The sequence below is a fragment of the Elgaria multicarinata genome, chromosome 9 (assembly GCF_023053635.1).
Source record: "Elgaria multicarinata webbii isolate HBS135686 ecotype San Diego chromosome 9, rElgMul1.1.pri, whole genome shotgun sequence".
Classification (NCBI taxonomy): Eukaryota; Metazoa; Chordata; class Lepidosauria; order Squamata; family Anguidae; genus Elgaria; species Elgaria multicarinata.
Genome location: NC_086179.1, coordinates 8,766,307 through 8,780,319, shown reverse-complemented (window position 1 = coordinate 8,780,319; position 14,013 = coordinate 8,766,307). Strand labels below are relative to the sequence as shown.

The following is a 14,013-nucleotide window of genomic DNA, read 5'->3' as shown; positions in this document are numbered from 1 at the left end:
CCTGGTCTAGAAGGTTATTTCACTGGGGAGGGTATTCATGGGACACTACAGAATTTTACTGGGAGCCAAAGTCCCTATTGGCAAAATTGCATTCTGCATTTGTCAGACACTGGGGGAGGCGGACTCATGTTTAATGCTCCCTATGCAAGGAAATTGTGCACCTTAAGGACAAATATAAGCAAGATTTGTCCTCCTTGAGATGTTAGTTCTCCCCCAGGCAGAGAGCTTTTGCTGTTGGGGGAGGGAGCATTCAAATATATGACACACATACCCTCACGCCCCACAGACAGAACTGGTAGAGTCCAAAAAGGGGTGCACCAGCTCTCAATTCCCCTGCTTGTAACTTAGCTCTGAGACATTTTGGGAAGTGTGCCTTGCTGTTTTTATTCTCTTGAGGGAGGGGTGTTTTCACGCTGATTTAACAACATGTTATTTTAGTTGACAACCTGACCACAAGATTTTATCATCATCATCATCATCATCTTTCTCCTTTCTCTACACTTAGATGACCCAGAGTTTATCGACTGTGAAAAGGAAGGGTTTTTCACACTGCACCAGCGCAGGGGGGCCATCAAGCAAGCCAAGATCCACAATGTCAAATGTCACGAGTTCACGGCCACCTTCTTCCCCCAGCCCACGTTCTGCTCCGTTTGCCACGAGTTTGTCTGGTATGACTTTAGGCTTTTTGCTTGGTCTACAGAGGGGGTCGCCTGTTTCTTCTTTGCTGAGATGAACCTCAGTGGTGCAGGGGCCTCATAGGGTTGAAGCACCAGGACATTTTGATTAGCAGGGACCATGACATCATCTGCCACCTCCCTGAAGCCACCCTATTTCTTCTGAGTTTAGCTGCCATCCTTATAGTAATTTAGGGCAGGGGTCCCCAACCCCCAGGCCATGGACCGGGACCGGTCCGTGGCCTGTTAGGAACCAGGCCATGCAGGTGAGCTGCTTTCACCTACCCACCCCCACCTCAGCGTACCTGGGTGCGGGGCGCCATCTCGCCTGCCCAGCCAAAGCGAAGCCAGGACACTGGAGTTGGGGGGCAGGCGTCGCTTCCCAAAACCATCACCTCAACCCACCCACCCCCGGTCCATGGAAAAATTGTCTTCCACAAAACTGGTCCCTGATGCCAAAGAGGTTGGGGACTGCTAATTTAGGGCACTACAGATTTTTTCAGGCCAACAATATATTCTCTGTTATCATGCAAAGAATTTTGGGGCAACTTGGTCCTGAATGGGCAATTAAGGGTACAATCCTATGCATGTTTAGACACACAAAAAAGTCCTACAACTCCCTGCATTTCCCAGCTGGGAGTTGTGGGGTGCTTTTTTCCATCTAAACTTGCATAGGATTGTGGGCTAAGTCTCATTTTCCAAAGATCTGCTCCAGTGGGTGATGAAAATTACAAGAAGTGTTTTGTTGCTACAGATCAACCCCACTTTTGGACTCTCCTTGTGGGCATGGCTATAAGGACCGTCAAGATGAGCATCTACAAAATCTTCCCATTTGGAATGTTCTCTGCTCAGGATTCCAGCCACTCCATTGCATCCCTACTCCGATCTATTTCTGCCCCCTTTTTTCCCCTCCCCCAACATTCAATCAGCATTCTGTTACCATTGAGCATGCTCAGTCTTCCTGTTTGGGAGGATTTCCCCTTAAAACTTCCAACCTCCCCCTAAAATATATGTTTTTACTACTTCCGCAAAACTTGGGGTTTCCCTGAGCCCGTTGATACCTTCCTGTTTTGCGTGGGTGGTACTGTTTTGCCAAATTGCATTGGCACTCACCGCTGAGCATCTGAAATAGAGGGGAGTGATGCTGCCTGAGTAGCTGACGGTTCCATTTATACCTATCCTGGTTTGTAGCTTTTGATAGACCCTCTCCATTGATTTGGTGACACTTTGACCTAGCCTACATAAAACAGGTTAGCAGTCTCATAGTGAGTTATGCCATTGGTCTATCTAGTCCACCCATATGGTCTACTCAGGAGTGGCACAAATCTCCCAGATCGTTCCCAGACCTGCTACCTCCCAGAGTGCATGACACGGAGTAATGGGCTGAAGTTACAGGAAGCCAGATTCTGGCTGGACATCAGGAAAAACTTCCTGACTGTTAGAGCAGTATGATAATGGAACCAGTTACCTAGGGAGGTCGTGGGCTCTCCCACACTAGAGGCCTTCAAGAGGCAGCTGGACAGCCATCTATCAGGGCTGCTTTAGGGTGGATTCCTGCATTGAGCAGGGGGTTGGACTCGATGGCCTTGTAGGCCCCTTCGAACTCTGCTGTTCTATGATTCTACCTGATCCAGTGGAGGCTGGTGACTCCAGTGTCACTGGGGACATGAATTCAGACCAGGTTTCAGTCAGAACCAGGCCAACTCCAAAAGCAGCTATCCAAGGTGCTGAAGTGATTTTGGCGCTAGGGATCAGCACCTTGGATAGCTCCCTTGGAGTTCTGTCTGGTTCTGGCTGAAACCTGGAACAGATTCACTGTTCCACTGACATCAGAGCCACCAGGCGTCCACTGCCCTGATCCTTTCACCTGGGTGCGCCAGAGGCTGCATCTGAGACCTTCTCTGTGCAAAGCCGCTGAGCTTTGGCACTTCTCCTCTCAGCATCAATCCCTCAGTCCGTGAGTCACGTAGCCAAAACAGCACTACCCACGTACAAGAGGGAGGCACCAGCAGGCTTGAGCAAACCCCAAAGTTTACAGAAATAGACGAAATCTTTAGGGGGTGGGAGATAAACCCCAAAACATCTCAATGAGGACTGAGTGTGCTCGGTGAAATTTATATTCTTCTGATTTCTGTTTTTTAAATTTATTTAATGCTGCACAGTGGTGTTCTTTTTAAAGGAGCCCTTTTGACCCTATAGCTGTGGCTTATTTGTGGCATTTCTATGTACTTTAGTGTAATGGTGATTCTTGTGCAGTTCTATGGGGGTGGTTGTAAGCTTCCGGTCTCAGAGGGTTACAACCCTCCAGTGTGGAGCGGAAGGAGGCAATCTTCACCTCCACACTGCTCCTGCTCTGCATTTGGGCTAGGCGGGTTTTTACGGGGGGGGGGGGGAACCCCGTCTAGCTGAGCTCTGTGGAAAGGAGGGGAGAAAGCTGGGGAGGCCAGGGGATATGGTAAAAACCTTCCGCCAGTCCCCTCCCATCTCTGGCCACATAGGCGTGTGCAGCACATTTCATTACGGTGTGCACCCAGGGTAGTTGTTTTTTAAAGGCGGCCATTTATTGAATACTCAATCATAAAGGACATTATTTTTATTCACATTTATTAAACACTGTAGACGCTGATGCCCAACTCTGCATTCAGTTTGCCGGCACGTGGGAGGGCCATTGCAGGTGCTCAAGCAGAGGCCTAGTGGCCGAGGGGGTACAGCTCCTGGCAGAGAGGTTCCCAGCAGAGTGATTCCTCTTTGCTCTTGCTGCTACGAGCAATGGTGCTCCCTCAGAGGCAGCAATTCTTTGGTGTGGCGGTGGAGCAGCTGGGGGGCCTTTCCTGCTGCGTTGGGATTCCCCTCTGGATCCCTACGCAACCCCCCACCTCAATTCGGCGCTTATTGCTTGAGACATTAGGGTGTGCCTGGGCACACCCAACACACCCCTTGTGCACACCTATGTCCAGCCACCGGCATGCCCCCTATCCCTCCTCTCTAAGGTCTCTTGCAATGGGGAGGGGAGGGGCTAGGAACCCTGATTCCCGTCTTCAAGGTTGGAGCAGTATCTCAGATCCAGGAATCTGAAATACCCTATCCCCACCCACAAGACTCTGTCTAGTGGGGCACAGAATTGCTTTCTTAACTTGTTGTTTTCTTTATTTTAATCTCGTAATTGTCTGTTATAGCGTGGCCTACAGACAGTAGAAAGAAAGAAATGAAATAATAAATCACTTCTCTGGGCCTGAATGCAGCATGCTGCATTCATTTTTGCTTTGTCTTTAAAAATCATTTCATTCAAGGATTATTTGTACTTTCTTTTATACTAACACTTTTCCCTCCCTCTTTATTCCAGGGGTCTTAACAAGCAAGGATATCAGTGCAGGCGTAAGAGATTTTATTACACTACACTAATGACAATGTTGCTGATTATGACCACGATAGATATTACCGTATTTTTTTGCACACGATGCTGAATATTGTGAGAAGGGGGGGGGGGAGAAGCCAGCTATAGAAATGAAGCGTGTATAAAAACATAATATAATTCTGCTCTCAATTATTATCTTACAAGAGCCTCGTCATCTCAAATTATCTCTGACTGACGTCGGAAGGAATTAAAAATGCTGATGTTTGGCTGTTTCGTGAAAAAACACTTTTAAAAGACAGAAAAATAAAGTTGTAAACAGGGCAATTCCCTGTGCAGATATGGCACTAGTGGCCCGGCCTCACAGTTTGGTCTGCCATTTTAGGGATTGTACCATTCCCTCGGGATCTCTAAGGGAAACTGTAAAATCTCAGGGTGAGATACCAGAATCAAGTGGGTAACGTGTTTCCTGCTTGGTTTGAGAGCTTTTGCTATTTGTCCCACCCCCATTTCCATCAGGCTCCACCCCTAAGTTATGAGCCACACCCCTGACCCATCAGATGTCACTCTCTACTCCAACAGACTCCGCCCTCACCTTCTTAGGCTCCACCTCCTGATCAATCAGACACTCCCCTTTAGCCCCCTGAGCCTCCAGGGAGCTCTCTATACATGGGGAAAGCCCTGCATGTCTGTGGATCTACGCTGCATCGGGGCTTTCCCGTGATGCTGCGGTTTGATGCTGTATTTCTGTCGGAGCGCCGTCAATACGGCAATTCTGCCATCTGCCGTCACTCCAGGGCCAATCTGGGTGTGGTGCCTGGTGGAAGGCAACCAGTGATTGGTCACCTTCTACCAGGAAGAGGGCGGGGCGGCTCCGCTACTTAGATGGCCACCCTGAAACCCAGAAACCTCCCACCACTGCCCCAAGAGAGAGAAAACGTGGGGTTTGAGAGGGAGGCAGCTGCCAGGTCTGAGTCTCAGGCGCTTTATCTCTAAGGACAAATAATTTGTGAACTTGGTCCTGGAGCAAAGAAAAAGGACTGAATGTGTGTCTGTGGATTCCCGTTATATGCAATGACCGGTGTGCCGTGGTTCCTACAGTCAGAACCCCCTTTGATGGTAGGAAAAGGACTCCATGGAGCCCTGTGCAGAGTTGTATCCACCCTGGGTGCATAATGATATTTCTCTTATTTCTTGTGTCAGAAAAAAGGAGAAACAAGTTCTCAGGATGCAAACATTTTTATTACAAACTTGTCTCTCCTTTTTTTCCTGACCTGACTTGGACGCGTTCCTCCATTTTGGTTTTGGCCTTATTTCTTGTGGCCTTTCTGTGGCCTGTTGCAACCCTTTATTAAATCACACCTCTTCCTTCCTCCCCTCCCAGAATGCAATGCTGCCATTCACAAGAAGTGCATCGACAAAATAATCGCAAAGTGTACAGGATCAGCCGTCAATAGCAGAGAAACCATGGTATGTATCTGAATGAACCGTGGCTATGCACTCAGTTAGGAATCTGAATGAACCGTGACTATGCACTCAGTTAGGAATCTGGATGAACCATGGCTATGCACTCAGGAATCTGAATGAACCGTGGCTATGCACTCAGTTAGGAATCTGAATGAACCATGGCTATGCACTCAGGAATCTGAATGAACCGTGGCTATGCACTCAGTTAGGAATCTGAATGAACCGTGGCTATGCACTCAGGAATCTGGATGAACCATGGCTATGCACTCAGGAATCTGGATGAACCATGGCTATGCACTCAGGAATCTGAATGAACCGTGGCTATGCACTCAGTTAGGAATCTGGATGAACCATGGCTATGCACTCAGGAATCTGAATGAATCATGGCTATGCACTCAGTTAGGAAGGATTTTCAAAACTTCTCTTAAAACCATGACTGGAGTAAAGAAATCCACGCAAAACTTCTGTATGCAACCATGGTCACTGGAATATAAAATGGGTTCTAGTGTGGTTTATTGGATAGCTGGATTTGTAGCTGTGCTCCTTGGCTTCAGGATTCACTGGTTTCTCCTGTCTGTTTACATCGGGGGGGGGGGTCGAATTCAATTTTGGAGAAGGCCTCAGAAGCCACATTCCAGTGATGGGCGGAGCCAAAGGGAAAAGGCAAAAAACCCACCAAATTATGTATTTTATCTTGAAGCTCTCAGTGCTGTTAACTAGGCCTTAGGTGAAGCATTCAACCTTTTAGAATGTGGAAAAATGCTCAAAGGCCTGGAAACCACCAATGATTGGTGGTTGGGGGACCGGGGCGTGGCCCTCTGAGGAAATGTGGGGCAGGGAGGGACTTCAGGTTTGCCAGATTTGGCCCATGAACCTGAGGTTCAACATCCCTGGATTACTTCACTATTGTCTCAAATGTCCTCCATGGCATGATCCCATTTTATTGTATATTCACAACCACCCTGTGAGGTAGGCTGACAGGGATGAGACCAGTGGCATCCCGGCTGTGGAACGAGCTCCCCAGAGAGGTTCACTTGGCGCCTACATTGTTTTCCTTTCGTCGCCAGCTGAAGACCTTTTTATTTTCTCAACATTTTAACACCTAATTTAACTTAAATTTAAACTCTGCTGTTTTAATCTCACATTTTAACCTATATCAATTTTTGCAGTGTGGTTTTATCCTGGTCGTGCTTTTTATATTGTATTTTGTATTTGTGTTTTTAAATTGTTGGTTGTTTTATTATGCTCTTCATGGTTTTAATTTTTGTGAACCGCCCAGAGAGCTTCGGCTGTTTGGCGGTATAGAAATGAAATAAATAAATAAATAAATGGTGAGGGGGAGGAATGCGAGGATCCTATGAGAACTTGAACTCAGGTATCCTGGCCAGGGATGGCCCAAGACATTTTGCCGCCTGAGGCAAAGGATAAAATGGCAGCCAGCTGCAGCCAGCAATGCAGAAGTCAACCACAGTGATACAGTTGAATCTTACTTCAACACAGATGATGGGATAGCATCCTCTACCACATCTGAGGACAGAAAGGTTCATGACAAGCAGAATAACATCTATAGCTCTGTCCTCCAACACCTCACTGCCACCCTGTTAACATTTGCCGCCTGAGGTGATTGCTTCACTTCGCCTAACGACAGGGCCAGCCCTGATCCTGTCACAAATCACATTGGGTCTCATGCTGCCACTGTCCCATTGCGCTCTTAGCAATGTCTGGACTTGGCTTGGCTTTTATTTCGCATCCTCAGTTCCCCTTCTGTGAAATGGGTACAGTCGCAATGTGCTTCCCAGGCTTGCTGTAAAGGCGAGTCAGGTAAAGACAGGGCGATGTAAACATGATTCACAGCCTTTGACTACAGCCGCTGCCAAATATAAAAAGCCTTGTGGAATTTTGCAGTGAAATGGTTTAGATTTGAAAAGGTAGGCGGGGAAAGATAGGAACAGAAGCGTCAGGTTTTAGCGTAGCTTTGGTTTCTACCATCGCTGCAGCAATCGACACGTTGCTTTTCTCTCTCTTGCAGTTTCACAAGGAGAGGTTTAACATAGACATGCCCCACCGGTTCAAGGTCTACAATTACAAAAGCCCCACGTTTTGCGATCACTGCGGCACGCTGCTCTGGGGCTTGGCCCGGCAGGGCTTGAAATGCGACGGTGAGTCCCGCTGGTTATTGACTCTCGGGGCCAAACTGCATGCAACGTTGAGTGCAGGCGCCATTTTTTAAAACGCAAATAGCATCAGCAGCTGGGCACAACAATGATCAGACTCACAGTAGGCACGGAGGGTGGGGGGTGGCCCTTCCCTTTTTTGCTGCTGCAGCCTTGATGAAAATCTCCCCTTTTCAGCTGCAATTTGCATCGGGAGGAAAAAAATCCATTAGCACCAATGGGGGATTCCCCCTCCAACACATGCATGCACAAACACACACACACACACACACACACACATCCACACAGACAACTCCTAGCTTCAGAAGAGGGATTTCCTTCAGGTCTATGACAAAGGAGGAAGGGGCGGGATTCTAACTCTCATGGTGCAATCCAGTTACACAACGAAGCCATGTGTGCATTTAACGAAACTGGCATCTTATGACTTCATCCCACGTACCTGTTTCCCTCGATTTATCCCCTACAGCACTAAGCTGTTGGAGTTGTTGTTGTTGCTAAATCACACCCTGGGTGGCAGCGCTCCTAAGATCCTTTGCAAAGGGTTTAAGGGGGGGAAATGTAAAAAAAAAAATCAACGGATGACCCAATCCGATTCAAATTTGGTATGCTTAAAGCTCTCCTTAATATCTATTACTGTGCCAATTTTGATGTCTTTATCTTTAAAACTTACACAGGTGTAAGCCTTTGTTTGATTTTTCTTTAACCATATCAAATCCTGCTCCTGTGCCCCAGTGGCCGCTCGGAAAACACGCTTGGAAACTAGTAGCAAAATAGGGTGGGTCTTTTCTCTTTATAGCACAATTAAAGCAGGATGCATGGGGGTACTTCACAGTCAAAGCTTAGAGGGAGGAGAGCCTGCTGCCCCGTTCCTCCTCTCTCGTCGCTTGTGCCAGCGGTGGCAGCAGCAACTCCGAATTGGTGCTCCTGCCCATGCAGATGCTGGGAAGGATCGCCAATTCGGGGGCCTGGGGCCTTGGGGCACAGACCCAAGGCCGTTAAGACAGGGGCCTGATTACGGTATTTATACGCCCTTCACACATCATGTCAGTTTAATGATAAAGCCTCCTGACAACATCCCAGCAAGAATACAGTGCGCCGTATCTAACCCCATAGCACCACAAAGCGAGCCGATTCGGAGCGCAGGGTTCCCTCTCCTGACGAAATGTCTTCCTTGCAGCCTGCACCATGAACGTCCACCACAAGTGCCAAACTAAAGTGGCAAACCTCTGTGGCGTGAACCAGAAGCTCATGGCTGAAGCACTGGCACTGATTGAGAGCAGGCAGCAGGTAGGTGAGCAATATCATCCGATGGCTCCCCTGTGGCGAACAGCAAGGAGACCTAGGTGCATTTATTGATTTGGGATTGCCACTTCCACAAGAGATAGTAGGAAGTTCCAGGGAGAGTTTTTGAAGACAGTTTCCTCGTATGGAGAGCGTCCTGGAAATCTATGGGTGGAAGCAGCCAAGGGAAGTTTTAAGATGGGCCGAATCCCCCGCAGCTGCCAAACCTGACTCCATCAAGCCCTTTTTGTAGCCAAAAGATGCACCACACAGCACTGGAAAGATTTCATCCCTTCCAAGCATCAATGGACTGAAGATGTAGCAGCACTCTCTTTGTTTGAATGTATTGCTTATTGCAGATGCCAATGTATGGAGATACTTTAAACCAGTGGTTCCCGAAGTCGGTGGGATTGCATAGGGGGGCGTTAAGAGGTAAGGGGGCGGCAGGAGGGCACTAAGAAGCAAAGGGGCGGCAAGGGGGCACTCGAGGTGGTCTTTTCCGAGAAGCGCCTCTCCAGAAGGTCTTAAAACCCAGGGACATTTTTATGGGAGAAGGTAGTTTGGTCCCAAGCCATATAGGGGAAGAATCCACACATGTATTAATACCGTTTAAGAAGAGTCCTTTTAACGGTGAATTGAAATGTTTCAAAAGCACCAAAACACTAATGAAGAGACATACCCTGCTTGGTGTGCCCCGCCACGCCGGCTGCAAAACAGAGGCGTTCACTCTCTTTTCCCTCCCTCCCTCGGCAAGCCTGCGGCGGGTGCTTTGGATTTTGAATAAGTATTCAATTAATTGTTACTGTTTTGAATTTTATTGTTATCTTCCTTAGTGGGTCATTGAAAACCGCTATTCTGAATAATGATTTTTATAATGTAGGGTAGGGGGCACTAGGCATGAGTTTGTGGAACCAAGCGGGCGGTTACCTGAAAAAGTTTGGGAACCAGTGCGTTAAACACTTTGGTCAGCATATACAGGAGCTTTAACTTGAGAACTTCAAAGACTTACTGTACATAAATGTTATTTTTCATGTGTCATTCATATCGAGACACCTGTATTATGACCCACCCCAAACACAGCTTTGCCATTTTATTTTCTATTCCTTCTTCCCTAGCTCTGCTCTCAACCCTCTTAACTGCTTTCATTGTATTGTTTTACTATTACTGCTGTTTCATTTTGTGTCATTAAAATACAAAAAACTGTAAAAAGGATAAATAAATACACAAACATGGCATGAAAGCACAAAAGCAAGAACAGATCCTTACAGCTCCCTAAAGTTAATCTTAAAATGGCATCAGTCCCCCAAAAAGCAGCAGCACCAGCTTCCTGCCATTCTCCCTGCCGTTCTCTTTTGCCCCCTTTCAAAACTCAGGTTATCTTTCCAAAGGCAAACTGGACATTACAAAACTGTTTCTTTTTAACTCAACCCTGCACAATCCCAGTTTATAGGAGCAGAAAAACTTACTCTGCTGTTGCTTGGTTGGTTGTGTTTTCTTAGAATCTTTGGGGCTGTTCCACACAACATGCCAAACCATGCTGACTGTGGCTTTTAGCGTGTTGTAAGTAACCCAGTCTATGAGCATCTCTACGTTAAGGGGAAATTGCGAAGCTTATCCAGGGCTTTGTGCTGCCTGGTTCTTTGGCATGACTGTTATGGACTGCATTACATGGGCAGAGAGGGGGACCATGTGCTTTGAATTGAATACATTCTTTGCCTTCACTTCTATTGTGACAGCACCATCTAGTGGCAGAAAATCCCACTTTCCCCCTGATATTACAACATTAAAAGTGCTTCTTTTCATACTGGGATTTCCAGGGGATACTGCGAGAGACATCCTGGTCACTGACAACATCATATAATGGACCTGAAAACTTCCATGTGTGGCCACTCATGAGTGTGCAATAAATCACTCGTTTAAAGGAGCCCTTGGTCTCTCATTTGGTTCCTGATCCCAAATTCCAAAATCTGTAAAGTCCACAGGCATGTACGGCAATGTGCCATTTAATGTATTTCTTTTTCACTGTGATCCAGGCTCGAAGTCTACAGGACACAGAGCAGATCTTAAGAGAAGGGCCAGTTGAAATAGTCTTCCCTGACAAAGATGCCTTGTCCACTCCTTCTGTGCCAGCACCTCTGACAGAGAAAAAAGGTACTACATTTTGTCATTGGAGTAACCTCCAATGTAATAAGAAACTTCATCTGGACTATATATTTGTCACTTGTTTTCAAATATTTACATGCCAAATGCTGAAAATCTCTCCCTAAGGAAATGAACATTGTACCTAGAGTATAAGCAAGCGAGCCAAGCTGCATTATCCCCAGGACACAATTTGGGATGCAGTACACTAAGCGGTTGAGCATTGTTGGTGTACCAGGGAGCTATTTTAGTTTTCTGTAAACCGCCCACAGAGCCCTGGCTATGGGGGCGGTATATAAGTGTAATAAATAAATAAAATAAATAAAATTGATCTGAAGATGTTTGAACATGAATGCTCTGGAATCCATTACAGAGCCTCAAGGGGTTTCCTGGGAATCCCCGGCAGAAGACGTAACGCGTCCTGAATCTCCAGTGGAACTGGAACCAAGGAAAGACCTCCAACTGGAACTGCCGAAATTGACCATAGATGACTTTGTTTTGCACAAAATGTTGGGGAAAGGAAGCTTTGGAAAGGTAAGTAGTAAAAGGCAAATGAAGAGGCAAAATACATTGGTGCTTTTTTAAAACAAAAACAAAGCCCAACTTAAATTGAATGTAATGTCATGCAAGCAGTATGTGAATTCTACAGGGTCTGGCAGCCACTCCTGGAGTAGAACAGCAAACCAGGGTTGTCTTAACCACAAAATATACAAAGGCGGGTGCCCGGGACTTTTCCTGCTATTCAAGGGGCTGTCATCAGGGTTGTTTTTCCTTTGCTTTTAACCAGAATGTTCCTTACAGAAGATCGGAGTAAAGCTAGGAGGACAGGTCTCCTGTATCTTTAACAATGGAATAGAAGAGGGAATTTCAGCAGGTGTCATTTGTATGCTTGCAGCACCTGGTGAAATTCCCTCCTCATCACAAGAATTAAAGCTGCAGGCACTATACTAGAGTGACCAGATACAAAAGAAGGCAGGGCTTCTGGAGCTTTAATGGTTGTGATGAAGAGGCAATTTCCCCAAGTGCTGCATGCATACAAAGGACACCTGCTGAAATTCTCTTTTCCATGCAACTGTTAAAGATACAGGAGCCCAGTCCTCCTTTTCATATGGTCACCCTAAGTAAAGCAGTAGCTAAAGAAATGAACATGTAATGTATTTCAGTACACTTTAGGGCTGACCAATTACCTTCCATAGCTTCATACGGACATAGGAAGTTGCCTTCTACTAAATCCATCCAGCCCAGTAGTATCAACATTGACAACCAGTGGTTCTACAGGATTTCAGGCATTTAAAAGGGGCATGCATATTACACACACACATTTCAAGCAGGGGCATCCCAAAATATTTTGCTGTATAAGATGTTCCCATCTGTCCATCCCCATTCCACCTACAGAAGCAACCTGGCTGGCAATTGAATTTTCCTTCAACACTGGCAACAGGACCATGCCCAATACTACACCTGAGGGCAACGAGCTAGTTTAGCAAATGCAGTACAGACCATAGGGCACAAATACCTGTGTCCCTTAAAAGAGAGGAATGGTCAGAGGGCTGTCTGTGCTGCCCTGGAGCCTCTGCCGCCTGAGGCAGTTGCCTTACTTCTGCCTCATGGTAGGGCCAGCCTTAATTTTGATCTAAGATACTTAGGATGTGAAATTCTACACTCTGTTCCAAATTTCATGGCTTTGCTAACCTTGCCAAGAATCGCCTGTTTTTGCGGCCACCTCACTTATCCGTGACAAATTTTTGCTCCAGGTCTTCCTTGCCGAACTGAAGGCTACCAACCAGTTTTTCGCCATGAAAGCACTGAAGAAAGAGGTGGTGCTGATGGATGATGACGTGGAATGTACCATGGTGGAAAAGCGTGTGCTCTCCCTGGCTTGGGAGCACCCATTTCTCACTCACGTCTACTGTACATTCCAAACCAAGGTAAACACACACACCTACATGCACACACACACACACACACACACACACACATATGCTTATTCACCTCTGAGGAGAGGGAATGTTTGCTTTGGGTTTTTGGCAAATGTCAACCCTATTTACTCTGAGAGTGGAATTCTTGCCATGGAAGGTGGAATTTTGAAGATTTTAGTGGCTTTTGACAACTCTGGGTGGGGAGAGCTGATATTTTGATAAACTAAAAGGCTGCTCACCTGAACCATGGAGCGGTTGAGGCTGCCTCAGGTCGCCATCTGTAGAATGGGTACAATAAATACTCTGAGCATGAAGCAGTGTTCAGCCATTATGCTTCCAAATGAGAAAGCAGTTGCTGAGACAACATTCCCTTTCGAGTCTTCTGGTATCTACTTCTCTAGAAGACGTTTCAAAAATTAATAAAGCAAATAATTTCTTTTTATCATTTCCTAGGAAAATCTCTTTTTTGTTATGGAGTATCTCAACGGGGGAGACCTGATGTTTCATATCCAGATTTGTCACAAGTTTGACATTGGCCGAGCAAGGTAAGATTTTATTTATTTATTTATTTATTTATTTACTGTTGCATTTCTATCCCACCTTTTTTCCTGCAAGGAACCCAAGGCAGCGTACATAATCCTCCTTCTCCTCTCCATTTTATCCTCCCAACAACAACCCTGTGAGGTGGGTTGGGCTCAGAGTCTGTGACTGGCCCAAAGTCACCCAGTGGGTTTCCATGGCCAAGTGGGGACTAGAACCCGGATCTCGTGACTCCCAGTTCGACATTCTAACCACTACACCGACACTGGCTCCTTTAGGTCGCACATTCCCATGGACACAGAAACCCAGTTCTGGCATTTGCCTGAATGCAGGATGGCTTAAAATAGGAAGAGCAACTAGGCCGGGCACACTGGCCATACCTCCTTGGTCTCCCAGTGTGCGAACACCTCCATCCTCAGTCCAGAATCAACAAGGTCTGAAAGGGTGCTCTACTCGCATTCGCTTGA

The 14,013-nt window shown here is 46.6% G+C and overlaps 1 protein-coding gene across 1 annotated transcript in view; it reads left to right on the top strand.

The window, feature by feature from the left end:
- PRKCQ (protein kinase C theta) overlaps window positions 1-14,013 on the top strand; it is a 56,514-nt gene that overhangs the window by 28,461 nt on the left and 14,040 nt on the right. Inside the window, exons 5-13 of the mRNA XM_063134698.1 lie at window positions 506-668; window positions 4,018-4,049; window positions 5,411-5,496; window positions 7,523-7,652; window positions 8,845-8,954; window positions 10,982-11,099; window positions 11,461-11,621; window positions 12,842-13,015; window positions 13,460-13,551. Coding sequence (XP_062990768.1) covers window positions 506-668; window positions 4,018-4,049; window positions 5,411-5,496; window positions 7,523-7,652; window positions 8,845-8,954; window positions 10,982-11,099; window positions 11,461-11,621; window positions 12,842-13,015; window positions 13,460-13,551 — 1,066 coding nt within the window. The remainder of the gene's footprint in view (window positions 1-505; window positions 669-4,017; window positions 4,050-5,410; window positions 5,497-7,522; window positions 7,653-8,844; window positions 8,955-10,981; window positions 11,100-11,460; window positions 11,622-12,841; window positions 13,016-13,459; window positions 13,552-14,013) is intronic.